At 40.8% G+C, this 26206-nt stretch overlaps 2 protein-coding genes across 2 annotated transcripts; one reads left to right on the top strand and one right to left on the bottom strand.

Moving 5' to 3' along the window:
- The first annotated feature begins 1667 nt into the window (after positions 1-1667).
- On the top strand, positions 1668-10375 carry LOC119726299 (selenoprotein K-like). The gene is made up of 6 exons (XM_038197940.1): positions 1668-1780; positions 4195-4279; positions 4634-4652; positions 4983-5044; positions 7443-7547; positions 8175-10375. The coding sequence occupies exons 1-6, from the start codon at positions 1762-1764 to the stop codon at positions 8176-8178; spliced, it is 294 nt and encodes a 97-aa protein (XP_038053868.1). The 5' UTR covers positions 1668-1761; the 3' UTR covers positions 8179-10375.
- A 1376-nt stretch (positions 10376-11751) lies between these two features.
- LOC119726297 (actin-related protein 8-like) lies at positions 11752-26163 on the bottom strand. The gene is made up of 12 exons (XM_038197939.1): positions 26020-26163; positions 22534-22710; positions 22242-22352; positions 21759-21863; positions 20328-20501; positions 18889-18999; positions 16853-16968; positions 15984-16137; positions 15295-15531; positions 14092-14332; positions 13029-13195; positions 11752-12031 (listed from the first exon to the last, which is right to left on the bottom strand). The coding sequence occupies exons 1-12, from the start codon at positions 26026-26028 to the stop codon at positions 11888-11890; spliced, it is 1746 nt and encodes a 581-aa protein (XP_038053867.1). The 5' UTR covers positions 26029-26163; the 3' UTR covers positions 11752-11887.
- Between the last annotated feature and the right edge of the window lie 43 nt (positions 26164-26206).

Below are 26206 nucleotides of genomic sequence, written 5' to 3'. Positions count from 1 at the left end.
GGGTCACAGCTCTCGCCAAGTTCATCGTGCCATTGCCAGAGCTAAAGCTATCCCCAGAAATCTAGCTCTCACGGGAAAGGCCCCTGATGCCATGGCCAAACCCATGATTCCCTTGGTTACCACGTTTCACCCCAATCTCCCTCCCCTTCGCAAAATCACTAATGACAATCACCATATCCTCCATACTTCAGATCGCCTTGCCCGCGCCATCCCCAACGGCCCCACATTGGCTTACAGGCGTCCTCGAAATCTACGGGACTTGATTGTTCGAGCTGAAGTCCCTTCCTTAGATGCATCCCCTCCCACCCAGCATGGTACTTTCAAGTGCAGTTCCAGATGTGTTGTCTGCCAGATTCATATCCAGGAGTCAGACTCCTTTTCTGGCCACTCTTCTGTCACTACCCATAGAACCATTGGTAACATCACTTGTAACACCTCTAATGTCATATATCTCATTTCTTGCAGGGTCTGTGGAGTGCAGTATGTAGGTGAGACTAAGAATACGCTCAAGAAGCGTTTCTATGCCCACCGGTCAACGGTCAACACCAAGAAACTAGACACCCCTGTTGGTCATCACTTCAACCTGCCTAACCACTCCATTTCTGATATGATTTTGCAGGGCATTGAATCTCTTGGCCATCGCAAGGACTCAGTTCGCCTCAGCAGAGAGAAAGTGTGGATGAATCGTCTCCGAACTATTCAACCACATGGTCTCAACATCCAACTTGGAAATGATTAATCCTTTTCTTCCTCCATTGTCTTCTGTTACAGATAATCCATCTGGTCTTCCTTGTTTGTGTTTACCCATCTTCCCCCATCTATCATCCACCTCAATACTGTGTCCCCCCCCCCCCCCACATCATCCCTTCACTCTCACACTCTTTTGTCCGTTCCCACTCCCTGTGACCTTTGATCCTTCCCCTTTCTGGTCCCTCCCCTGTTTACACAAGACCCCTTGTGGTTTGCCATCTCCCTTTGTTTCTTTGTTCTCTCATCCACCCTCCCCTGCATCTTTCCACACCTTTCACACCTAATCCTCCTTTTGTGTTTCTTCTTTCAGCCCTGCATGTTTGTGTGCACCCCCATGTTAATGTGTGTACCTCTGTCATTTCTGTTTTAGCCTCTGAAGAAGAACTTGCTAAGTTCGCAACGTCAGGCCACATTAATTTTAAGATTTATATATTTCAGGTCCATCCAGTCAGTAAGCAGTTTGCAGCAGTTTTACTTTTTTTCATGTTTGAATTTAGGTTAAAGTTTGAAACAGATGCTAATTATAACCTTGTTAGGATTTATCTAACAAATTCCAAAATCTGGGTCTAAATTAAATAATTTTTTGGCAAGTGAAGTTTGAACTATTGGTTAGTTGAACTGAGATGAATTGACGGGATGAATGTGCATGAACATCATTATTTCTGGGAAAACATTAATTTTGGCAAAGGCAGATTGGCAAATTTGTTAGCTGGCGCGGCATGCATGCAAGCCCAACTTGCTTCCTAGCTCCATGCTGGGAGTAACACATGTCGCTAACTTGAAGTGTTTATGTTTGAGAAAAAGCGAATCCGTGTGAGCTAGGTAACTTGTGAAATTTATTATAGTAAAGCTTTTTCTTCTGCAAAAGTTGAAGCCGATTGAGTAAACTCCAGGCTGTGATGATCATTGTTGGCATGCAAAAGGACTGAAATCAGTACTGTAGATTATGTCTACAGAGGGCGCTGTTTACATGATGTGGCATGAATTGAACCAACAACATACGTCGTAAACATGGCATACATTTCGGAAGGTGAGTAATGTAGTTGTGAAGGAAAATATCTGTTTTCAGTACTTGGTTCATTTCCATGTTAGTCAAATTATGGTGTAACTATGTTTTCGTTTCAGCGCGCAATTTGATATTGGAATTAGAATTAGACGATCACTTGTTTTTCCGCAAACTGCAAGAAAAGAAGGGGTAAAAAACAGCAGATTTTCGCATTCACTGCATTGTACAGTCGTTTTCCTAGTTCCGGATAGCAAACATCATTCAGGCTGATTTCGGCTCAACTACTCCACGAATTCAAGTGACATTGATTAAAAAGTTTACCTTGAGTGATGGAGAGACCACGAAGTAATTTTCAAAATTTACGCTCTTTTCATTTTGATTTTACGCCGTCAAAAGTGTCGATGTCACTTTTCCTAGTTCCGGATCGGTTCAATCAGTTCCGAATCGATCAAAACTGCTTCATGCGAAAAAAAAAATCACGCGAGAAAATCCTTTTTTTCAGCCAGAACCAACCGAATCAAACATATTTTCTGATAAAGTATTATTTCGTTATCCAAAAATAGTTCATGCAAGAGAATTCCAGCAAATTTTAAAAAGAGAAAAAACGTAAATGATTTTGAAACTTTTGTCTGCAGCGCCACGGCTCGAACTCACGCACGGACCGAAAATCTTTGACCCAGCACAGAATACGTCACACAAAATCGATTAACGCGCGTGTAGTTGGGTTGTAAGTGCACGCGCGATCCGGAACTAGGCAAAAGCATACGGTCATTCGTTGGCGAATTTTCAAATATTAGAGACGCTACAACTTATTTTGATTGAACAGACATTCGATGGAAGAGTTTATACGATTGTAGTGAATGAAAAAAATATTCGAAACCACACTGTACGAGAGATATACCGAGGAGAAAATTTATCGTCGATACGCAGCTCCCGTGATTTTCTTTAAACCGTCCAAGCATGTGGGAGTGCGAGTCGGAAATCTGGCCAAAATTCCTCTTCTAAAGATTTTATCGAAAAGATCTTTGGGTATCAAGAAGCTTACATTTTCCTTTTCAATATGCACTCCGTCAGATTTTTTTTATTGGAGACTAATCAAAAAGAGGTAGGTTTTTATTTGAAGCGATCCGGAACTAGGAAAAATCCGAAACTAGGAAAACGACTGTAGTTACATATGTATACATATTTGATCAGGGAAGTTGAGATGATGATGTCATTTTCTCGTTTTTCAGAACGGAAAGATTCCCGTATATCTGGCCATCATTAATTTTGGCGATCGTGTAGTGTAGGGCCCCTGCTTTGTTTAGATCAAATTAGAATCAAGACAAAAAGTAAAAAATGACATTGTCAATCATCATGCCATGCATGCCTGATTTGTTCCCAATCCCATATACAATTTTAGAAACTGGGCCCGTAGATACACGATCGCCCTCATTGTTCCCTTTATTGACTTTTCAGCCATCAGAAAGTGATAATATGCTCTAAAAAGTCAAATTGATGGCCAGATATTGGAATCTTTCATGAAGGACAACAATGTGAAGTACATTGTTCATCAAATTAGGTTTTGCCCTTCACCGACGTTTAAACACTGTATTCTCAGTGTGTTACCTCCACATTGTTCATGTTGTTATTGCAGAATACGCCGCCACTCGAAGATCACGGGAATTGTGCAACAGTTAGTTTAGCCTAGGAAACAATTATCTTTTTAAGTTCTTGAACAAAAGTGTTTTTATCGCAACCTCAAACTAGGCTTAATGTTTCTAGAAGATTGCTTGAAGCTCAAGCAATCTTCTTTGGCTCTAATATTAAGCCTAGTTTTCATAATTTTCAACAGTGGTTTGGTTACAGATGTGACTTTTTAACCTGATTTTCTTGTCATGAATGCTTGTCCAAACCATGGGTACTATCATCGCAGTCCAACGAAGTCATGGTGCACTGCAGTCAGCCTGGACATTGACTGAACTATGTGAACATGCTGAAACCATTCAGTTTATTTTGCAATCCCATTGTCATGATTATGTGATAAGGCCAAATAAAAAAAATAAATGTTAAGCGTCCTGCCTTCTTGGAAAAAAAGGAGGCAGCAGGAGGTCCTTTTTTTTGGTTTCCCCCAAAATGGCCGCCCAAAATGACCGGTTTTTTTTCAAGATGTCCGCCATTTGTTTTTTAAATGGCCGCCATTGGACTCAGGAAATGACATACCAGCTTTATATGGGCTAGATGCAAAAGACAAAGAGGCCAAAATGATGTCACTGTTGAAAATGTATAATTTTTTTTGTTAAGAAAAAAAGTGGAGGTTTTTTTTTTTCAGTTCCGCCGAGCACTCTATGGTTTTATTGATTCTTCAGTGAATATTTACATTGTGATACAATGAATTCCAGGTGCTAATGGGTTCATTCAGTTTATGCTGAATAACTGTCGTCGTTTTCCTCCAACAGGCCAGATGCTGGAGTCTAGATCGCCATGGAGGTTGGCGTTCATCGGGGAAATGTTTTGGGGCATCATTAACTTTGTCATCCTCTTGTAAGTATTACATGTATTTACCATCAGTCTCAGAAAAAGTCATTCAAGGTGTAATCATTACACCTTTAAAAGTATAAGCAATGCATCTTGAATGTGGCTTCAATATCAAGTACCTTTGCTTTCATCGGGCATGTTGTAGATATCAAGCTTCACGATCCATGGAAGAGAATAAACTTCAAGACGTTCAGTATTTTTCCGTCCCCTAAATAGGAATTTTGATTCAAAGTCTCATCCATATATTAAACAGGGGGCCTAACTATTTGATAAGATTTTTCAGCCATTGTCAAGATTGAATATTGAATGAAGGTAAAAACAAGTTTTTAAAATTTCTTTTTCATTCTCTTTCTGTGACAGCTTCCGCACAATGGTTACGGTAAGTTCACTTTTCTTGTACATGTATGTAATTCCAAATAGCTCTTTAGTGACATTGGTACAGAAAATAAAACAGAAAATAAAAGCAACAGGGATTTACAATTGCCTTTAGCGTCAAACATATATTAAGCTTGGAGTTTGAGGTTTTTTTCTGACCTATTACTAGTATAAATGTACCTTTTTTTTGTGGCTTGTACACCCAAAAGTAGTCTGGTTCACGTGCTCGTATCTCAAGGCTTATTGGTAGTGAACCAGTTAGTAATTTGCTCCTTGTCGTGTGTTGTTCATATATTTTTTTGTTAACCATGTGCCATGATTATTCTTTCTTTAGCCGGATCTTACCAGCAAGGGGCGTGGCTGCACATCAAGCTACCAAGCTGGAGGTGGAGGCGGGTAGGTACCCAAATGTTGACATGCACAGCCTGACCTAAGACGCTGCTTACTGCTTCTCACAGGACAACTTTTTTAGGGGGGGGGGACACAGTGTTCCAATGTCCAGCTACTGTTCACTGCAGCTTCCCTCCCAAACCCCAGTATGGGATTTTGAAACCTTTTATTAACTCTCCTGTAGTTAGACCATTCAAACACCTCAAAATCTGGGTTCTGGCAAATTGGAGGACAAAAAATGCAGGACCTTTTAAAATCCTCCAGAATTTATTGTTACTGCACTACCACACCTTTCAATTCCTTTCGAAAGGTATTGAAAGGCAACTTACTGAATTTGCCCACAGAGTTGCTTCACCGAAACCTTTCGAAAAGTTTCAAAGTTCCAGCACTTTTTCACCTTTCAAAACCCTTTTAGTCAGGCAAATTTAAAATGTTTTGAAAGGTCTGATAATTCTCTGCCAACTGTACTGGGCATAGCAGGGTTAATTAACAAGACGTATAAGTCCTGGAACTGTGCAAAATTATCAATGTGTATGAAGACTTGGTCCAAAACAGCATTGTTGTCTCGGGCTGTGGCTGTTCACTGTGTCAGGCCAATGGCAAAAAAACCTGTAGATGCAGAATACATGATTCAGACACTTCTTGACATTAATATCAACAATTTATTCATGATCACTGCAGTGACCACACATTAAATGTCAACATTAAATGTTGATACATGTATGTAATCAAGTGTCGGTCTGTTTTAAAATTTCCAATGGGCCGTGAATAAACTGAATTTCCACACTTCATTTGTTTAGGGTCGGTGTCTCATAATCATCTTCACTCTGTCTTGTGCAATAACCTGAGTCCTGTTGCAAGTGAGTAACGGAGATGAAACTGGCATACGGGAAAAAAATCGGAAAATAGGCCGAACAAAAATACGTGTACGAAATCTGGGCCGCTCTGCAGTATACACATGTACATGTTGTACATGTACACACATAATATGTACAATGCACTTCATACCCAATTTCCAGACACCACCTCCTGTACATTTTACAATGAGAAAAATCTTCTGTGTTTTCATAAAATTAAAAAGCTTACATTACGGTTAGAGCAACGAAGTCATCTACAAAGAAGTTCACTTCTTACTTGAGAAAGTTAAGGGAAAAGGCCGAAAGACAAGAGCACCATTGACGACACCATTGAATCATGTCCATGATTTGTATTCCTCCATGATTCAACAATGGAGCTATTCAACCAAACTCCACTAACGTACGTGGGAAAAATCGGGCATTATCGTCTTTTTCTTCCAACAACTGCCAGTGAAATGTATCACTTATGCTCTCTTCACCATCCTCAAGATGACCATCGTGATTTTTAAAACACTGCATTTTGTACAACTAAATCTAAAACCTCCGAAAATCGCACAACATGTTGGATTTTATCCATTGTGGCTACCCTAGCCCAGGTTGGACGACCCGTTGCATTTGCTAGCTGTGCACGCACACACCACACACTGTCCGTGTGACGCAGTGATTTTTCCATGTCACAGGTCAATGTTTAACCTTCTATCCAGCCGGAAATGGCTCCGATCAGTGTTGGCCTACGTGTTTCTATGGCAGAAACACTCCATTTACGACTGGTGAAAGAGATTAAAACTAGGCACGCGATGATTTACACGTGCTGTTTTTATCGACTATTTCATCGACTTTTCTTCAATCGTTAACAAATCAAATTTTGTGGGTTAAATCGTGCAAAAATCGGAAATTTTGTTGGAAAAGTCAAAAAGTCAGTTTTCCGATTAAAATCGGAAAAAGTTTCATCTCTGGAGTAATCGAATTGTAATTATCTTTTAGATTCTTTAAACTGCAATAATTTACTGTTAATTTAACCTTCCTTAATTTTGCAGGATTTGGATTGAGGAAGTAGACCCCACTTTTAATATGGGCGATCCCAATACAGCGCGGCACTAAGAGGTTGCCACGGAAAGTCAATTTTTCAAGTTTACGGTTGACAAAAACATGACCGAAAAATTTTGAAAGATCTGATGCCTCACAAAAAACACTACCTTGATAAAATGAAAAGAAGAAAACAAACAAGATACGTATATATATATGCTTAAGAAACTACTGACATACGTGTAATATGCTTAAGAAACTACTGACTGGACATCCCGCGCCATCAAATTTGTCGACCGTCTCCTACAATGCGCTGCTAAAAATGGACTCTCAGTGGCAACCTCTTGGTGGCACTGGGAATCGCCCAGATTACTTGATGCTGTTCAATAGTTCAGATACAAAGTACGTGCTATTGGTTTCCTACAGGCTGGCAAGTTATAAGGTTTCAAGAAGGTCCTTAGCAAAAATGCCTTAGAGTTTGGGTTAACAAAATGCCTTTTTTTGCCCTTCTTCCACAACAGGAGAGGGCTAGGCCCACCGCCAGGCCCAAGGAGGAGAATGGGAGGCTATGGGGGTAGGGGTGGAGCACCCAGCGCCCCACCCCCAGCCGGAGGTGGATGAGGAAGGTGAGAATCATAACCATTTGTGTCAATAAACCCTAACCCCCATGGCGTATTCTCTAGGCACCTTGCCAAATGCAACAGAATGCAGTGAACTAATACATGCCAGCCTTGGTACCAAGTACCTACCCTGAAAAATGCAACGGAACGCAGGGGTGGAATGCATGAAATCAGGACTCTGCTAAATGCAACAACTTGCAACAACTTTTTAACACTGGTGCATTCTGTTGCATTTAGCAGGGTGAGGGTTAAAGCAAAAACCAAAATAACATGGGGGTTATTTCACTGTTCGCAAACCCGAATGCAAATTTGTGAAGTCAGGGCAAGTATTTGCGATACGAATACATAAAAGTTGAACAAATTTCAATTCAGCCAAATTTCGCAGCGAATGTTTCATGACGTCAAATTCGCTTCGCTGAAGTATGAACCAGGCCTGATAAAGGAAGCGTTCTGCAACGGGGCCATTTAATGATTCAGAGAAATGATCCGAAACTCCTAGTCTGTGATCTCCTTGACCATTTCTAGACGTTCTTGCTCATTTTACTCTTTGATTGAAGCCCTATGATACCCTATCTGTAGGTGGATGTGTGCGTAAAAATGTTAATTATTATTCATGTGTTGATTGACTTGTAGGTAAATGCCCACTGTAATCCCCTACAGTGGGCATGAGCAACATCGTCAACAGGAGAGCTACTAGAAAAGTCCTACATTGTCAATTTAGCCTCACCAACTTCGGTCTGATGTCTCATGGAGCCGATCCCAACTGTGGATTTGTATCTCGTTAATCATCTGCCAAACTTAAAGCAGGAAAATCAAATAAAAAATTAATAATTTTCCCTTATTTAAACCACCGATCCTCTACACAAGGATAAACCACTTCCCCAAATTTCTGGTTAGAGTTGTGGTACGGCAGTTGTACGTGCGTGAGACTTGGCGCTCGACTGCAGTCTTTCAGTGGTTAAATTTCTGTCAGGACGCCAGCTGTCAGCGATCATGGCACGCACGCATTGGTCTACATGTTCTATGCATTGTTCTATGCGCGGACGCGGCATACCACGCATGTTGACAATCCGTTCTGTACATTTTGTACACAAGCTCATATGAGTCCTTTATCCTTGTGTAGAGGAGGATCCGCATTTAAACCTTTTATTCATCTTACCAAAAGGTGCATCATTTTTAAAAAAATTGTCGTTTCTCTTGCTTTTCACAAGAAACACCTTTTTTGCGTAACATGAGGAGCTAATTTCATAAAGTTGCTATCGGAGAACGTTGCAAAAACCGTTGACCGTATTCTGGGAACATATCCTGTTCTGAGCTCTCAATTTGACGATTTGTTGCTCACAAATCTACTGCTGCCAGAGTGTGTGCCGTACTCCACACTCAATGATGACGCCTGTATGGACAAGCCACTCACATGTGGACCCAAACAGGCCGACGGAACGACAGCAGAAAACAAACAAATTCTCCCAAAATTACATCTCTTGACCTTGGGGAAAAACTGCTAAAGTAAACCTCCAGAGTGTGTCAACTGTTTTGATACCAGTTCTGTTTCATTAGGGTCCATCTCATTTCATATCCAAGACGAGTTCCGCACAAGTTCAAGACACAGTTTCGGGTATAAGTTGCTGGATTCTGACTACTTCCCCACAATCTTCTCACAATAAAGTGATCAGCAGTGAAGAATCAAGCAGTTGCTCATGAAAATTTCCCAGAAACATGTCTAGGACAAATGAGTTGCTTCTGGACAAAGTGAACGATTCTACCTGTAACTTGTCCGGAACTCGTCCCGGATATGAAAGGGGAAAACTGTTTCCTGATGAAAAGTCAAGCTTGCAGTGTCCACATTGGCTACAGCTTTTGACACTGACATGCCACAGTGAATAGTTCTAGCCGTAGGCAAAATGCTTGTTGCAGATACATCTTGGGGTTATATTATGAGTTGATTGCCAAGGTCATAAGATGTAAGTAAGGACTGCATACATACATGCACAAATATTTCAACACATCATTTCTAATATTTGTACATGTCTGTTAATAAGATGTTTATGAATGCAATGGTGAGAATAATTTCATGAGGTGACAGATGGAATGTTCCATTCCACCGTCACCTCATTTCATGTCACCTCATGAAAATATTTCTATTACACGAATGTGAAACATGCATTACTTGTTTTATACAACACCTGAATAAATCCTGGTCATCTGATTGGTCAGAGCCACCAATCCCATGACCGTGCAATGGAACTTCTATTTACTGTGATATAGAACTTCTATTTGTGCGGTGCGATCGGGCCGTGTGTTGGGACGAAATTCAATGACGTGATGAACGACCCACCTATCAGATGATGGGGATTCATTTAGGCGTTATATAATATGTATATATTGAATTTATTTTCTTTTCATCTTCATGATTATGTTTCATCTATCTTCATGATTACTTTCATTATATCGTAAAACGATTTACATGGCTTTTATTACTCAGTAATTTTTAATGGCAAGCAATTGGTGAACCTTCCTCAATTCCTTTAAATTGTATTTGTGGTATTTTCAATGTGAAGTCATTTGCCTTACACGCTCTTTTTTTTGGGGGGGGGTGTTAATATTTTGAAGTTATTGATGTTGGTGACATTGAATTCCCAAAGCGATCCAACAGCAATCGGTGTACTATTTACATTTATGTATTTTGTTGTAGACTATTTGTAGCTGAGATAATGTCTTGAGAGGAAATATTTTTAAATCATTATTGTTCAGTTTTTTTTTGTTGTTTTTTGGGGTCATCGTTGGACGTGTAAGATACTTGTAATGAAATAAAGTACATTTTTTTATCTATCCAAGGGAGTTTTCATTCGTGTTCTTGTGAAATATAGACTCGTGTAAATATGCAACATCAGAAAACAACATCTCTACAAACTGCCTTTTTTTTTTGGATTGCAATTTTTCAAACATTTTATTAAAAAACGTTCCTTGCATTACGTTACAAAATTTGGCCAGAACAAAAACAAATGTCCAAAGTTTAAAAGACATTATCCTCCAACTTAGATGATTTGTTCCTTTTTTACGCCTTTTCAACTTGTAATATTCCCAACTTTACTTGGGGCACATATTGTTTGGAAAAAAGATGAACTGAATTGGTGGGATTTTGAGCATCCCCACAACTTCTTTGGTTCCCACAAAACCTGTCGTAAAACTGCAGAACAAGAGTGCATTGTTGTCCATCAACAGTACAGGTATTCTTTGAAGGGCAAACTCGCAGAACTGTTTGATGTTGGATAACTGGCAGTGCATTATCAACCAATATGCGACACTCCAGCACAAAAAACAAGTCATTTGGACCAATTTTTCAAAATTGAGATTTTGGGCTTATTGGAAAGGACACTGAATAAGCTTTCCAAAGATGTATACAATAAACAGACATGCAACGTTTCCTCGCATCTGCTGATTTTCATCATTTTTTAAACTCCTCATGAATGCCATTACAAATTGAAAAATACTGTAAGTCTTGTGTGGTTTGGAGTTTCCTCGGTTTTTTTTCTTCTAAATTCTCAGCTACATGCCTGAATATGGGAATCTGACAGGTTTAGTTATTTGCAGTTCCTCATTTTCAGGCCTGAGAAACTTTTAAAAATTCAGAAATTTGTTGCTAAATTTTCCCAAATGAACTCCTTAGGAAATTTACACATTAACATCATTGAAAATCAAAGATATTTATTATTCTAGCCTCTAAATTTATATTGTTTGTTTCTGTTTTTAATTGTGTAATGTATTATACACGGTGGATTAAAAAAAAAACGAAAACGAAATATTATTGCTATTTGGAATAGAAGTAGTCCACATGTGAATGAAAGAGAGATATAGGGTTGAATCTTCTCTTTACAACGACACCCTGATCATGTCCCCAGATTCACGGTTGACTGAGCAGCGACCAGTTTTATGAAAGGGTCTCTTTAGAGAATGGCGCCACTTTTCAATTGTGGTTTTTGTGGTGTCATTTGTCACAGAGTGAAAGGCTATGGTTGCCAATCAAGAAAGGTGGGGGAAAAAAAGAGATTTCACCATGAAAAGTGGCGCATTTCTCTAAAAAGACCCTTTCATAAAATTGGTCACTGCTCAGTCAACTGTGAATGTAAGGACATGATCAGGGTGTCATTTTAAAGAGGAGATTCAACCCTAACAGAGGATATCTCCCTTTGATTCACATGTGCCCTACTTCTGTTCCAATAAGCAATAATATCTCGGTTTCGTTTTTTTTTTTTCCCACCCTGTATATAGGCTGTATCTCAAAATAGGACCATGCTACTTGCTTCGTGCTGGAGGGAAACATATAAAACATAAATATAGCAATGATGCTACCACACAAAAGGTGAACGTTCCCTCAGTACTTTGAGTCCATGTTTCCTCCACTCCCATTGCCTTATCCATAACTCTTGCGCTGTGTCCAGGCACGCTAGGACCGTGCCTCCCTTCCAACATGTCATCCGTGGGTCAAGATCCTAAAAAAAGAAAAGATGCAGAGCTGATGAAAATGTAACCCTTGCAACGTTGTTTCTCGGAGAATTGAGGATCTAGAAACTCACTGTGGGGTGGGGGACTGAGAGGGAGAAAACTTGTCCGCCAAATGCAATGAAAAATTTAAGATGAACAATATTTCACATAGAGGGTAAGCTGTGTGTCGAATCTGGGAGTGCTTTCAATAGGCAATGCATGTATTTTCTAATTCCATGAAATTGTGAGAAAACATGTGATTTGGAGTCTGATGCCTGTGTCCGATGCATTAAAAGGGATACTTTAACTTTATTTACAATTGTAATCAGGTCTAAGGTAACTGCAATAAAAATGCAGAATTGCACAAATTTGGTCCATCTGCTGTTGTTTTTGATCCAATCACAAGTACAGTCACAAGTACAGTCATAACTCTATTAGTGATGCGGGTAGCCGTTTGGTCGGAGTGTAATGATCCAGATCCAGATATAATGTATATAGTGCAGATTATGCACAGACATTTTTCATCGGAATGTACATATTCTTGTAGCATTTTTGGCAGAGGAATGCACCTTAGCATAAGCATATAGTGGCAAGGGCCCTGTCAGAGTTGAAGTCGAGGTACGTGTCAAGGATTACGAGTATCCAGTCCCAAGTGATATCAAGAGCGCTGGACTTGTGAATTGCCTTATGATAATACCTTTAAACTTGTGATATACTTGTACCTCGACTACAATAGACCCCTCTCAAACAACGCCATCTTCGTAGGAAAATTACAACTGCATATTCACCACCATCAGGTACGTGTGCCCGCAGTGTGCATAAAACAAACCTCTTCGCTGGCGCAGCACAGCCTATGGGCGTCACCAAAGTCATGAAAGTTCCGATGCATGCACAAATCTTTAGGCAGTGACGTCATTTGAGAGAGATCTATACTGCTCCAAGTGTCCTTTATCTCTCTCTGTTTCTATCTCTTGGTTAGGGGGGGGGGGTTACTGGTGTACATACCTTTGATTTGCATATGACTTCCACTTTGTCCACCACTCTACGGAAGGAGGGTGGCATCTTGGTCTGTACACGATGTTGAAGCATGTCTGCCGCCCCCTGGAAATGACTGAGCCCACCCCCGACCACCAATATACAGCTGTACATCTTCTTTTTGGTTTCGTCCGATGCTGTACAACAAAATTAGGCCAGATATTGGCATTTTCAGACATTTGTTTCAATGCATACTTTTTTTTGGGGGGGGGGGTTTGCTGTTCCTGTTTTTTATATTCTTTATCAATGAATTAAAGCATACTAAGTTTACTGTTGGGTAGCATTACATATGTGCATGGGCGTCAAACGGTGGGGGACGTATCATATCGTTTGTCCCCCCCCCCCCCCCACTTTTTCGTCCCCCACCAAAAAAAAGTTGCCTACATATAATTCTATAGCTCAGAATACATGATTCAATTACTCCAAACTTAAAAATGATGTTTAAATTATGATCTTTTGCTCAAAAAAATTGGTTAAAGTGGTCACAAATTGTCTCAGATTGCACCACAGAGCGTCTAGAATCCAAAATTTTTCGGGGCCCTTTAAGCGGACCCTCGAACCCCATGCCGTTAGGGCTTCACGCTTGCAATAGTTCCAGTCAACGAATGTTCCCCCCACTTTTGAAAAGCGATTGAAGCCCTTGCATATTTGAATACATCAAGCTGAATTGCAACGATGGTCTGCCGACCATCATTGGAAATTGATACAAAAATACCACTTTTCTTGAAAATGTCAGCACACCGGGTGCCATGATTTTACAGGATTCTTTAGACTGTCATTCACTGACAGTCCAGTGATTCATAATAGTTTGGTAGTTTTGTTTTTTAATGTTTGCAAATGTTGTATATTGCCTTTAAGTACACAAATTTGCCGAGCACAGAGCTGAGCAGAAAAAGGTTACCAGCTAAATATCAAGTGATGTATACTGCTTGTGACTGGGGCCCAGCGATGTTTCGCTAAGAACATAAAATTGCTAAGCAATATTTTCTGCTCTGCAGTTCTATAAACTTGGGCTCTAGATGCTTGGACTTACAGCAGCAGTCAATACTGTGCAGTATGGCCTGGTCTACCCCTAACGGCTTGTCCAGCGACTGGGAGGTGGAGATTCGTCGGGAGATGGTCGGAGGCGGGGCTTCCTCTGCCTGAATCAGGTCACTCTGTGATTGGCTGGTTGGGGAATTGGACAACTGGCTCCCTGACGACGTTATCATGATACCATCTGCGTTCTGATTGGTGGAATCCGAGTTGGGGGCTGTGCCAGATTTCTTGGTTGACTGTAAAGGGTGTAAAGTTTTGATAAAGCTATGATTTTGTGCAAATCTCATGAAAACTCTGTATTGCACACACTGTTTTACTTCAGATTTGTCCATGTTCCTTATACAGAGAAACTGTAGGCCATGTGCATGCTGTAAGCCACAATTTTGTGAACATTCCATGACAAATTGTGTGCCATTTGCCTGCCTTGTTCAACTCTGATGCAAGTGAACAACGTTTAACATCTCAGCTATTTTAGTTATGGCAGTTAAGTGGTGAATTGACTAATTTGTCAAACTCAATTCAAAGCTATTACCGAGGTTCGTGACTCATAATCAGGGGGTCAGAGGTTCGAATCCAGCTGCTGGCTTTATGTGGGGTCCTTGGGCAAGCCATTTCTACACCACTTGCCTCTCTCCACCCAGGAGTATAAATGGGTACTGGCGTTAGCTGGAGACCTGCGTTGGACTGGCACCCATCCAGTGGGAATAGAAATATTCTCAGTCGTTTCATGACAAGGAAACTGGAGATAAATGCTGGTCTAATGGGCCATATTGGCTCATGACAGACTTTACTTACGTCAGTCGAAACAGCATGGATTGAGCGTGTACAATTGTCATAAGAGCATGGTTCCACGTCAGTTATGGCTTCACGTTGAGGTCAGCAGATTAGTCCATACATGTGTAGTTAATATATTGTGGGCTCTGTGCGCAATTACCCCCTCAACGGTAAGAAAGGGAGAGTTGGGGGAGAACACTTGGACAGACATTTGTACGCACTGCCACCAGTGACCTGATGCTCCTACAAAAATGCTACAGTTTTGCATACAGAATAAAATTAGTTGTGTATACTTCACGCTATACGCGTGCAAACCAGTGCGCGCATATGGTGTGTCCCGTCCACTGGCTCTCGAAAGTGGTAAGAAAGCGCCCTCTCTTGTTTGCGCAAGGAGCCTATTTCTCCAATGCCCACATATCCTCACCTGTTGTTGCTCTTTCTGCGTCTGCAGCAGGTACAGCTCATCGTGCACGTCCTCCGAGTCTCCCTGGTTCCGCTGCTGCGTGTACGTCATCTTCTCTCCGATGACGCCAAAGATGAGCGGGTAGAAGAGCCCCATGGGAGCCTGCAGGGTCTCATCGCCCAGCTTGAGCTGGTACATCAGGGTGGGGTGGTCTGGGTACCGGACGTGGAAGTCTAGTAACTGGACTCCGTCCAGGTCCTGGATGGGAAGTTTGCAATGTAAAAAAAAAAGTCAGGAGGGAAGTTCAGTGCGAGACTGTCCAAATCTGGTATTTAAAGGCTACGGCTTTGTTTGTTGCCATTGGTATAGTAGTCAATAGCCACAGCCATAAAAAACAACCTCTACAACATTCTGTCTTTACTTTCTGATGAAAAATTAACAATTTCAAACTCAACAGTTGTGATCATTTCAATGACAGACACATTTATCCTCATTCTACGATTATATAAAAATTCAGAAATGCTGCGCTGAAAAAAAAGTTGGTTTTTTTTCAAAATAGAGCTGAATGACTTTGTCAAAACCTTTCAATTATCGCCAGATATAAGCGTTTGAGAAAGATTTGCTTTGACCAAAACGTTAGGCCTTCTATCTTTTAATCAATATCCTCAACCCTTCCCCCTTTAAAAGCAAATAAAGATGATAAAGTTGACCTGGTCAAGATGGCAGAATGTTTCCTTGAGTTCAAGAAGTAGCAGAGCATCCATTGTCTTGGCAGGCTGGCACTCCTGGTAAGGGAAGAAGGCCCTCTCCAACAGCCAAGTGAAGCAACGGGTGACGTCACTACCCCCATAGGTCATGCACAACCTGAATGAAAGGCAGCTCACAACTATTAACCATTATTACACTTCGTAAATATTTATGAGCAAGTGCAATTTTTTCATTGGTCAATATTCCTCCTCATTCAATCTAAAGTATTAACCCTAACCGCCCTGAATCCTCCAAAATCCTTTTTGCAAATTGGAGGAATTTGCAGGATTGAGGTTACATAGCAAAAGTGCGTTGCTGATTTCCTCCAAAATCCTGATTTCGGAGTACGCACTGTGTCAAGGTCTTGGTCCGGACCTTGTGTTGTTTATGCTCAGCCGTGCATAAATTTAGTCCTTGATTATACTTGACATCCTCCGCACTGCTCCAGGATGTCACTGCCTCTGCCTCAGCCTATTGACAGACATAACTGGAGGATTTTGCAGGATTCAGGCAGTGGTCATCCCTCCATGGACCATATTCAAGAAATAACAGAGGAATTTGCAGGATTGAGGCTATATGCTATATTTCCATGAGGCCAATTGGAGGATTTTGCAGGATTGAGGCAACATCCTAGCAAAAAGGCCTAGGGAGTTAGGGTTAACGCCTGGCTAGGTCACACTTCTTTGTCGTATTCAACATCAGCCAGTGTAATTCCCAGACTAAAAACTAGACTCTGACCGTGGTAAATATTGCCTTTTTGTAAAAGATTCTGTTCAGATCGTAACGTCTGGCGCTCCTACGACATGAAAAGTGAGAGAAAGCCACGAGGTACCTTGTATTTCTGTGGGACAAGCCGTCTTCAACGCAGCAGACACTGGTCTTCTGGTCACCTACATCTACAACACACGCGCTGCTGAGTCCACTGCCATAGGTGGCTAAAACAGACTCCTGAAGTATAAAAAGAGTCAATGTTACGGGCCATAAAAAAAAAGAATGCACCAGGAAGATTTAGATAGAGGTGTGCCTTGGAACCAGGTAACCGAGTTCCTGACTGCTGATGACAGGAACCGGTTCCAGATTATGGGTTCGGGTAACCGTATCCAACTTTACAAATTACTTGGCAAATATTGTTTCACTTTTTTGAAGTTTTCCATTCGTAGATGCTGGAAAAACCAAGAAAAACAATCTTTTCCTGGAGTCTGGATTCCTGACCCCACTTAAGATGAAACAGAGCAATTTATAGATGTCGGGGAATTTTAAGGTTAGGGAACCAGTCTAGCTGGCTCGCACCCTTCACGGACGTGTAACCAATTGCAAACAAAGTGTGGACTGAATAAATTTGATAAATTGGGGGCAGTATTATAAGATGGAGTTTTGCGTCGGGGTGATATAAATCAAATTAGGTTTTGCCACTACATCTTATAATAGTTTATGCGATACCCACTGCTATGTACATCAGATTCGAACCGGCCAACCGATCCCGTTAGCTCGGTGGTCGAGTGGTAAGACATCTGCACTAGAAAGCAGGAGGTCGTGGGTTCGAGTCCCACCCGAGTGATTTTTTCCAACTTTCACTCGGGAGGTAACACACTGAGTATACAGTGTTTAAAAAACGTCGGTGAAGGGCAAAACCTAATTTGGGGGCAGTAGTTGAAAAAAAAACCAGTCAGATTTTTCCAAAGCTGGTCACCTGACCAGCGTTGGGAATTGATACAAATATACCACCTTTATTGAAAATAACAGCACACCAGGTGCCATGATTACACAGGATGCTTTAGAGTGTCATTCACTAACAGTCCAGATAGGTATTTCGTGATAATTTGGTAGTTTTGTTTTTTGATGTTTGCAACTGTTGTATATTCTCTTTAACTACACGACAGATGACGCTTGCAAATGTTGCAGTTTAAACCGCAAAGCTATAAAGTCCCTACGAACAATTTTCCGGACTTGAATTTTAGGGTTTGGCTTCTTTAACGGGTACCCGTAAATGCACACCACTAGATTTAGAAGATTTTGCAAAATTAGGAAAGTGGAGCCCAGTCCCTATTTCATTTACAGGAGCTTGATTGCTATATAAAAGGGAACTGAGGTTTCTTTGAGAAATCAACCCATTGGTCCCAGTTCTCCCAAAGCAACCTGCCTATTACTCCCAGTACAGTGGAACGTCGCTATACTGAACACCGCTATACCGAACATTCGGCTATACCGAACATCGTCCTTGGCTCCCGATTTTTGTGTACAAAACCAACCGAACATTGTTGTTGAAAACCATCAACAGAAGAGCGACAAGTGGCTATTATTTCCCCAAGGCATAGAAGGGGAAAGCCACCCATCGATGTAGGTAGTAAGCTCAAAACTGTGTAATTACATTATTCAATAGTCGGCACATGTTCGAAGTCGTCTTTCAGTAACTACCAGGGCATGCACGGTGAAGTTCTGAAGGGTGCTATTTATTGAAAAGTGAATACTGGAGCACCAGCAGCTTAAAATCGCTATACCGAACGATCACTATTACAAACATTTTCTGTGGATCCCGCGATGTTTGTTTTAGCGGCGTTCCACTGTAATGCCAAAATGCATGATTACACTCTGTGGTTTTATTGATTCTGCAGTGAAGTAACACAATGTAACACAATGTAATACAATGTAATACAATGTAGTGAAGTGCTAGTGGTTCAAGATGCTTCACATTGTTCAGAGCACACAGACTGTAACATTACTGAACACAATAAGAACCACACATCTCTTTTACTTCAGTCACTTACTGGTCACACTCTTCACTTGTTCCATTTCCAAATGGGAGCTTCTCAGAGATAAAGTTTTGAATTTGTTTGTTCCCGGTTGATGCAGTTTATTTTTGCAGCTTACCTGGTGGACGATGGCAGCCCCAAACCCCATCCTCAGCAGCAGGAGGTTCATGAGTTCCTTGACGTGAGGCCGATGATAGATATCAGGTATCACTAGAACGGCACGGTAATGCTGTGTACAAAATAGGAACAAGTTACAAGAAAAGAAATAAGACTAAATTCCTAAAAACACTTAACGATAATTCTACCCACGCCAAACTGATTTAACTTACATGTACTTGGGCTTGAATACTTTGAACAAAATCTGACAAATTGTAAGATGATTTAAAAAATATAGCACGTAAAAAGAATAACCTTACAAGTCACAAATGATAACATCTTGCACTAGAATTTGTGGGTTTTTTCCTCCATTCTTTGCAAAGTAGACTTGATTCATTGCATTCAAGTTGACAGTTTTTCTTTGAATTAATGATACGGCTGTCCCGAATATACCACATATTTGAAGATTCGTTCATCAACCGAAATAATATTCAAATAGCTTTTTGGCCATTTGAATATTTGAGAAGAAAATAAAATTACGCACATGCACACATGCATATGATGTTAGTTTAATCGTAAAGTGCCACTTTTTTTAACGGTAACTTTTTGTCGACAGTGGTTCATTGCTCCCATCCTTTTTGCAGGTAGGCCTAATTATACAATACTGAAGGTAAAACACTCCAGCGATCAATAAAATCATTTGCCGCTCGCAAATTTTAATCGGCACCCTTTGCGTGCAACTTCTAACCAGCGTGGCACGCAGTGGCAGCTGGCATGTGAAAAACTCGATCGGAGAGTTTCAAATATTGGAATATTCGATGAAACCCAGTTTCGAACAATCAAATACTGAATTATTCGAAAATGGAGAGCCCTAATTGTTGATTAAGGGAACCTCATCAGCACAACAATTAATGTTATGGAAACCGGTACATGATAGCACGGAAAAACCATATTGTCAATTGTTTCTACTCACAAGCAATTGGCATGAAAAGAGCGCGCCCAAGCATGAGCGTGCACTGGCATGAGTACTGTTGCTCTCATCCTGTGCAGCCCATACAATGTACTGGAAGAAATGCTTTGAAACTGAGACCACACAACTGCCATCAATACAAGTACATTAATTAAGGGTAACCCTAACCCTGCCAGACGCAGCACAGTGCATCAGGTGGAAAAGTCTGGCGCACTTTGATGGAAAATGCTACCAACACCAGTGCATAAACCGGCCACTTCTGAGACACTGAGAGCTAGCTAGTCCCATGGAACAATGCCCGAGTTGTATCCTGCTGCAGTGGGTGACCACAGACTCTGAGGCAGTTTGGCCTCGAGACTTTTGACGTGATGGATCTTGCTTCACTGGGCAGGCTTGTCACTTAGACAAGTGTTGCATGTTGCTGCGTTTGGCAGGGTTTCTAGCCAAAATACCCTGGAGGGTTAGGGTTAATTAAAGGAGTACTCATTTACTTTCAGGTCTTTGAGGGGAATGTTCAGTTTCTGCTCCAGGGTCGCGCCCCAAATGGTCTCCAAGTCTTGCAGCACGCTCGTCAGCGAGCCGCCAATTCCTCTGTGAAGGTTGAACAGACCTCGTCTGATTGGCCAGTGGATGCTGTAGCCATCGGTGGGTTGCAGATACAAAACCTAAAATGACAACACAAAATATCGATTGAACATTATACAATTTTCAATGCTTGAGACCTGTGTTTGATTATTCTCAAAAGCATCAACCACCAAACATGTTAAGCGGAAAAATGATACAGGAAAAAATGTACAGCAAAGATAAGAAAAACATGATTTCATGCAAAGAAATATACTGTGATGTTAGTAATTTTCAGCAAGTGCCCTGAAAAGTATTGAAGGTACATATCGTCGGTTGCACCACGAACCGACATATCGCATTTTTTTGTGTTTCGAGAAAAACCGATTTAAGGTTGGTCATTATTTTGTAGGCTCAATCCATATACTCCCTGTGTAAGAACTCAAGCTGTTTCGTTTTGGCTAGTAAATTAAAGATTGAACTTAATTGTATGCAATCCGTGTGCATCTGAGTTGCTAAGTTTTTGAGAAATTCAGCTCCAAAGTTACTCGTCACTTCCTGAAACAGATTTTTATCATGTTTATCGTATGTCATACAACGCGCGTAATAGTGGCCATGTGCCAAATACGGAGATACGTCGGTTCGTGAAACGCTAAATTCCAATTTTTCATGTCGACGCTGCTTGGTGACGTCATAGCACTATGGGAATTAGCGTGTAAAGCGGCGTATCGGGATACGGGTGCAGCATTTTTCATTTTTTTATGAATCTAATTAGCGTTCTTAGTTCATTAGAACTCCGATTGGAATAAAACTTTTTGAGAATGAGCACTGTGATGAAATACTAACGTTAATGACAAAAACTCAATTTGGCAAAAAATCGAGATACGCCGGTTCGTGGTGCGACCGACGATATGATTAAATTACTTTTATTCAAAGAACATCACCCCATTTAAGAACGAAATTGAGGTATCAATTGAGTGCAAGAGGATACCTTTAAAGTGGAATCCGGCGACCAGAATTAGAAGCTTTTACTCACGCGAATGCTGCCTGCATTCTTATAGACGAGGCGTGCGCGCATTATGGTATTCCTATTGTTCGAAGGAACCCAAAGTGCGTGTGTACTACCTGAGCCTAACTCGCGCGAGCCTGGTGCCACCGCAGAAAAAGGCTGCTGCCGGATTTGTTCAGAATTACACACAATAAAGTTCACTGTCCGTAATGCTGTGTACTTTATAATGTAGTTTATCAAGGTATTCCTTTATCTAATCTGGTATCCTCTGAAGTTTTCAACGTCTGCTTGCAAGAATTTGTACATTTTGACAGCCAACTGTTCCCTCATTGTCTTCCGCACATGTACGTACCTCTTCACCGACAATGAACTCAGGTTTGCTAGAGGTGTTAGTCCACTGCATACCAGAATTATCATCCAGCGGCTGTGATTTGACAGCACGGTTGAAAGAAAGCACCTGGCAAAGAGGAAAAAAAATCCCGTAAAATGATTTCAAATTACAAAATTGCAAAAGTTTCTGTCTGAGTATCACCCCTTGTCCAAAAGAGCCCTCTCCGTATCCATAGTCTGATATATCTAGATCCTTTTTCCCTGTCCCTGTTACCTTGGTACTTTATAAGTTACCATTCAATTATCATTGACGATGACTTCAAAGATAAAACAATTTTTTTTGTACTTGTTGGGTAGGTAGCTTTTCATGATCACTCTTTGGAGGGTGACTGCAGTATAAGGATTGCAACACAATAAAAACATAGATGTCAGATGTAACAGGGGGGCGGCCAAAAAAAAGGTGGACCCCAAATTTTTAGAATGACCTCATTGCCATTACATGTACCTCCACGGCTGGGACGCCTTGTCTTCGCTGGCCCAGAGACGTCTTGCGAGACCAAATGGCTTGCTCCACCATCTTGAGTGTGTGCTCCTGCTGGGTGTCACTGTTAGGATGCTGCAAGGATCCACAAATCCACAGTAAGAAATTCATCGAAAGTAAGACATTCAATCCACTTCCTCTCCGATAACATGCACACATGCTAGTCACCAAAAATCAGATCATATTTCCGAAAAAAGGCTCTTCATTTTGCTAGTCAAATTCCATCAATGAATAATTAAGAAGCATCTGAACTCACAAATATGCCATCTCTGATGAGGACCGAGTCTTCGTATTTCGGCTGGTTGTGGGACTGATCCTTCTGTCGTCTCGCAATGACTTGTGGGATAGTGACTGGCTGAGCGTCTGTAGCCCGGCCAATCCGTAGCCAGTATGAACCGGGGTGGATCACAACCACTGTTGTCCACTGTATCGGCTGAAAAGCCAATGAATAAAATAGGTTAACACATTTTTGAATACAGAGTACTTACATGTACTGGTAATTTTGATTTGAGTAAATTTGAAACTGCTATTTATAAAGGAAACAATGGGGTCTACTCATCAGTGGTACTCTTGTTGATGAAGGGCTAACCCCAATGATGTTATTATTTACAACTCCCGATGAAAAATTATATTACCCCTTATAGCTTTTGTAGTTGGTAAACAGGTTCGTAAGCATGATCTAGTATGTTATAGTCACCAGATCAGGCACAATATGTGCCAAATGTTTTAAAAGGCGAAGGGCACACGTGTTGCTAATGGACTATGTACTTTCAAATGTCACAAAATGTGTTCCTCAATAGAGCGTGAAAGTTCACCCCTGGTGGTGGCTTCAAGGGCCCTTGAATAGGAAAGTTCACATGTAAAAGTTCTAGAATTTGCAATTGTTTCTGATTTATTGACTTTATATCCCCCCCCCCCAAAAAAAGGGCCTTGGTAATTGTTACTATATCAATTTACAGAAACTAATAAATCGCCTGACTTGAAAGGGAAATATTGTGACCAAAAATGACCTCTCACTCTCAGTCACTTCTGAAAATCAAAAAAACTAAAACATGAGGACTAGAGCAAGACTTGCAGATGCATACCCCTAAATCAGTGCCTTAGATGCCCTAGCCCCATAAATGTGGCCAACTTACTGGACTTCCTCCGTAAATAAAGGCCACACTTCCACCATGTACAAAAACATGTCGAACTTTGTCAAATTTTGATTTTCACATTTAGGCTTCGTTTGTAGTTTGTTTTTGCTTTAGAAGCAGACTCACCCTCTTTATAGGCTAAATAGAAAGTGCTGCCTTTTTCAGATGTCTAATTTTCGTGAAATTTTATGTTGAAATTTTGATACGCAAACGTGTGCAAACGAATCTGGAAATTTCATGAAAAATAGACATCTGAAAAAGGCAGCACTTTCTGATAAGGGTGAGTATACTTCTAAAGCAAAAGTAAACTACAAACTAAGCCTAAATGTGAAAATCAAAATTTGACAAAGTTCGACATGTTTTTGTACTTGGTGGAAGTGTGGCCTTTATTTACGGAGGTAGTCCAGTAAAATTGGCCACATTTATGGGGCTATATATGCCCTATAATATATGTGGATGACAATTTTTAACATTTGAAGTGGTCATTAGGTGAAAACTGAAAATGAAATACAACTTACCAATAAATATAGGCCTGTGTCTTTTAACTATGTTTCCAAGTTGTGTGAAAAATAAAGTGCTATTGATAGTATTTTTAATAAGAAAAAAAACCCCAAATTTGACTGTTAATAAATTTTCAGGTGCAAAGAATTGAAGAAAAGTCTCCTTTAACATGTTTAAAAATTGAATTGAGTCAATTTGAGACCTCAAACTTGGCTGGTAAAATAGTGTCTACTGACTCTGAGGACCTTGTCTTTACTTCATGAACATTTCGGAGAATTTTGTCAACTATTGTAATAAAGAGTTAGCAAAGTTGGCATGAATGTGTTTTGCATGTACTATGATGTAGGCCTATATGTTTTTCTGCACTCAACTTGTGAAAAACATGATGATGGTCTAGCCCAGGTTGGACTAGTCTGAGTATCACCCGTTATCCACGGGGCCATCTCCTGTCTAACGTCTGATATGTCAAAGCATGCAGATTTATGCAAGCCGCGCGCCAGCCAATCGGAGACGACTTTAATAAATCGTGACGTCATTTCATCCCAAAATCAGGACTAACGCTGTGATTGGTCAATTCGTATGCAGCGTTTTGTAATACAACAACAGCCGGGAGCGCATTCGCGTAACATGATACCGAACACCGCGCGCCATGATTGGTCAATTCCAATGCAGCATTTTGTAATACAACAACAGCCAGGAGCGCATTCGCGTAACATGATACCGAGCGCCGCGCGCCGTGACATTTTTTTTTTAATCCATGTCTATGACGCGCAACGGGTGACCGAAGACCCGATAGACCTATAGAAAGCGCCTGCTGATTGGTCAAAATCTAGGAAGTCAAGACGCGGGGTCTTGCCTTTTTAATCAGCAAAGCTGTTCGCGCATAATAGACTACGGCATTCGCCGTGGTCTATTACATAGACTAAGGTTGGACTCTGTTGTGTACATGATGATGGTCCTGTTGTGCCCATTCTTGAAAATCACGCAATCTTAAGAATGCGCGCGCATTCTTAAGAATGAGCGCGCATTCTTAAGAATGAGCGCGCGTTCTTAAGAATGAGCGCTCATTCTTAAGATTGCGTGGGAATATCACAGGCACAATTTATGCATTTTGCGCAATCTTAACAAACATTGCACGACATAATTACATGAATTATGTTAAATGAAATGTATAGCGGTTAAAAGGGAAACAATTCATATAAAGAGGAAAGAAAATGTTCTATGCTTCTGTACTCGTATAACTACAATAATTTGAATCAAATTAAACCTGTTATTATTGCTTTTTCCTGCCCACTATGGGAAGTTTTGTAATAACGGAGGACTGGGAACTAGTCTGGGAAGTGCTTTGTTTAGGCATAGACAAGTTACAAGTCCCTGTATGTATCATATGCATGCCACGAAAAAACACACCGATGTCCAGAAGCTGCCAAAATTGTTCTTTTGACTAGATAGAATCCAGCTCTGCGGCGTAATGGTGGGGGTGTGAACAATAAATTGGTGGCAATTTAAATGGGAAATAGCATTAGCACTATGGGATGTCGCAGTATTCATTCTCATTCTTCACATTCTTCATTCTTACGTCCCCCCCCCCCTCGCTTTTATTATCCCAAAAATCAGAATTCTTTCCAATACACTATTATTATGTCTCTTATTTTTTCCTGGTCCCCCCCCCCCCCCCCCCCCCCATACGCGTATACTTTTCATATCCACTACTTTTCAGCGCCTTGCGTTGCAACAGTATAATTATTGAGAATCAGTGAACGAGGATGCAGCTAGACTGGCCAAGCGCAGCAGGTGCTCGGTATCGACAAGACCGTTATCTTGTCGCGCATTCTTAAGAATGTGCGCTCAATCTGGAAGAGTTATTTTTTGCGAAGATTGCGCAAGGATCCAGTTGCACAATCATAAGAATGTGCATGCGCATTCTTAAGAATGCGTGATTTTCAAGAAAGCGCACAACAGTCCCACTCCAGTCCCAGTCTCTCTCATTCTCTCTCACTCAGACTTAGGCCTACTCACTTAGTTAGTTTAATAAATAACAGTGGTGACATTGGAAAATTAAAAAAAAAAAACTAACTTCAATTTAAAGATATTTATGTTTTTACCTCAACCATGCTTTAAATTCAGTAATGCCTGCACAAAACGGAAGACTTTAGAAGAAACCGACAAAAATCCCGCACACGAAAACAATACGATAGTTGAAAGGTATTGTGCACATGTACACAGAGTCCGATTCCCTGTCTCCGCAATGAATTCAAGCGTTAGAATTGAAGTATTTTCACTAGTCTGGTT

This window comes from Patiria miniata, unplaced genomic scaffold, assembly GCF_015706575.1.
Source record: "Patiria miniata isolate m_02_andy unplaced genomic scaffold, ASM1570657v1 HiC_scaffold_2, whole genome shotgun sequence".
Taxonomy (NCBI): Eukaryota; Metazoa; Echinodermata; class Asteroidea; order Valvatida; family Asterinidae; genus Patiria; species Patiria miniata.
This window is presented reverse-complemented; position numbering and strand designations above follow the sequence as displayed.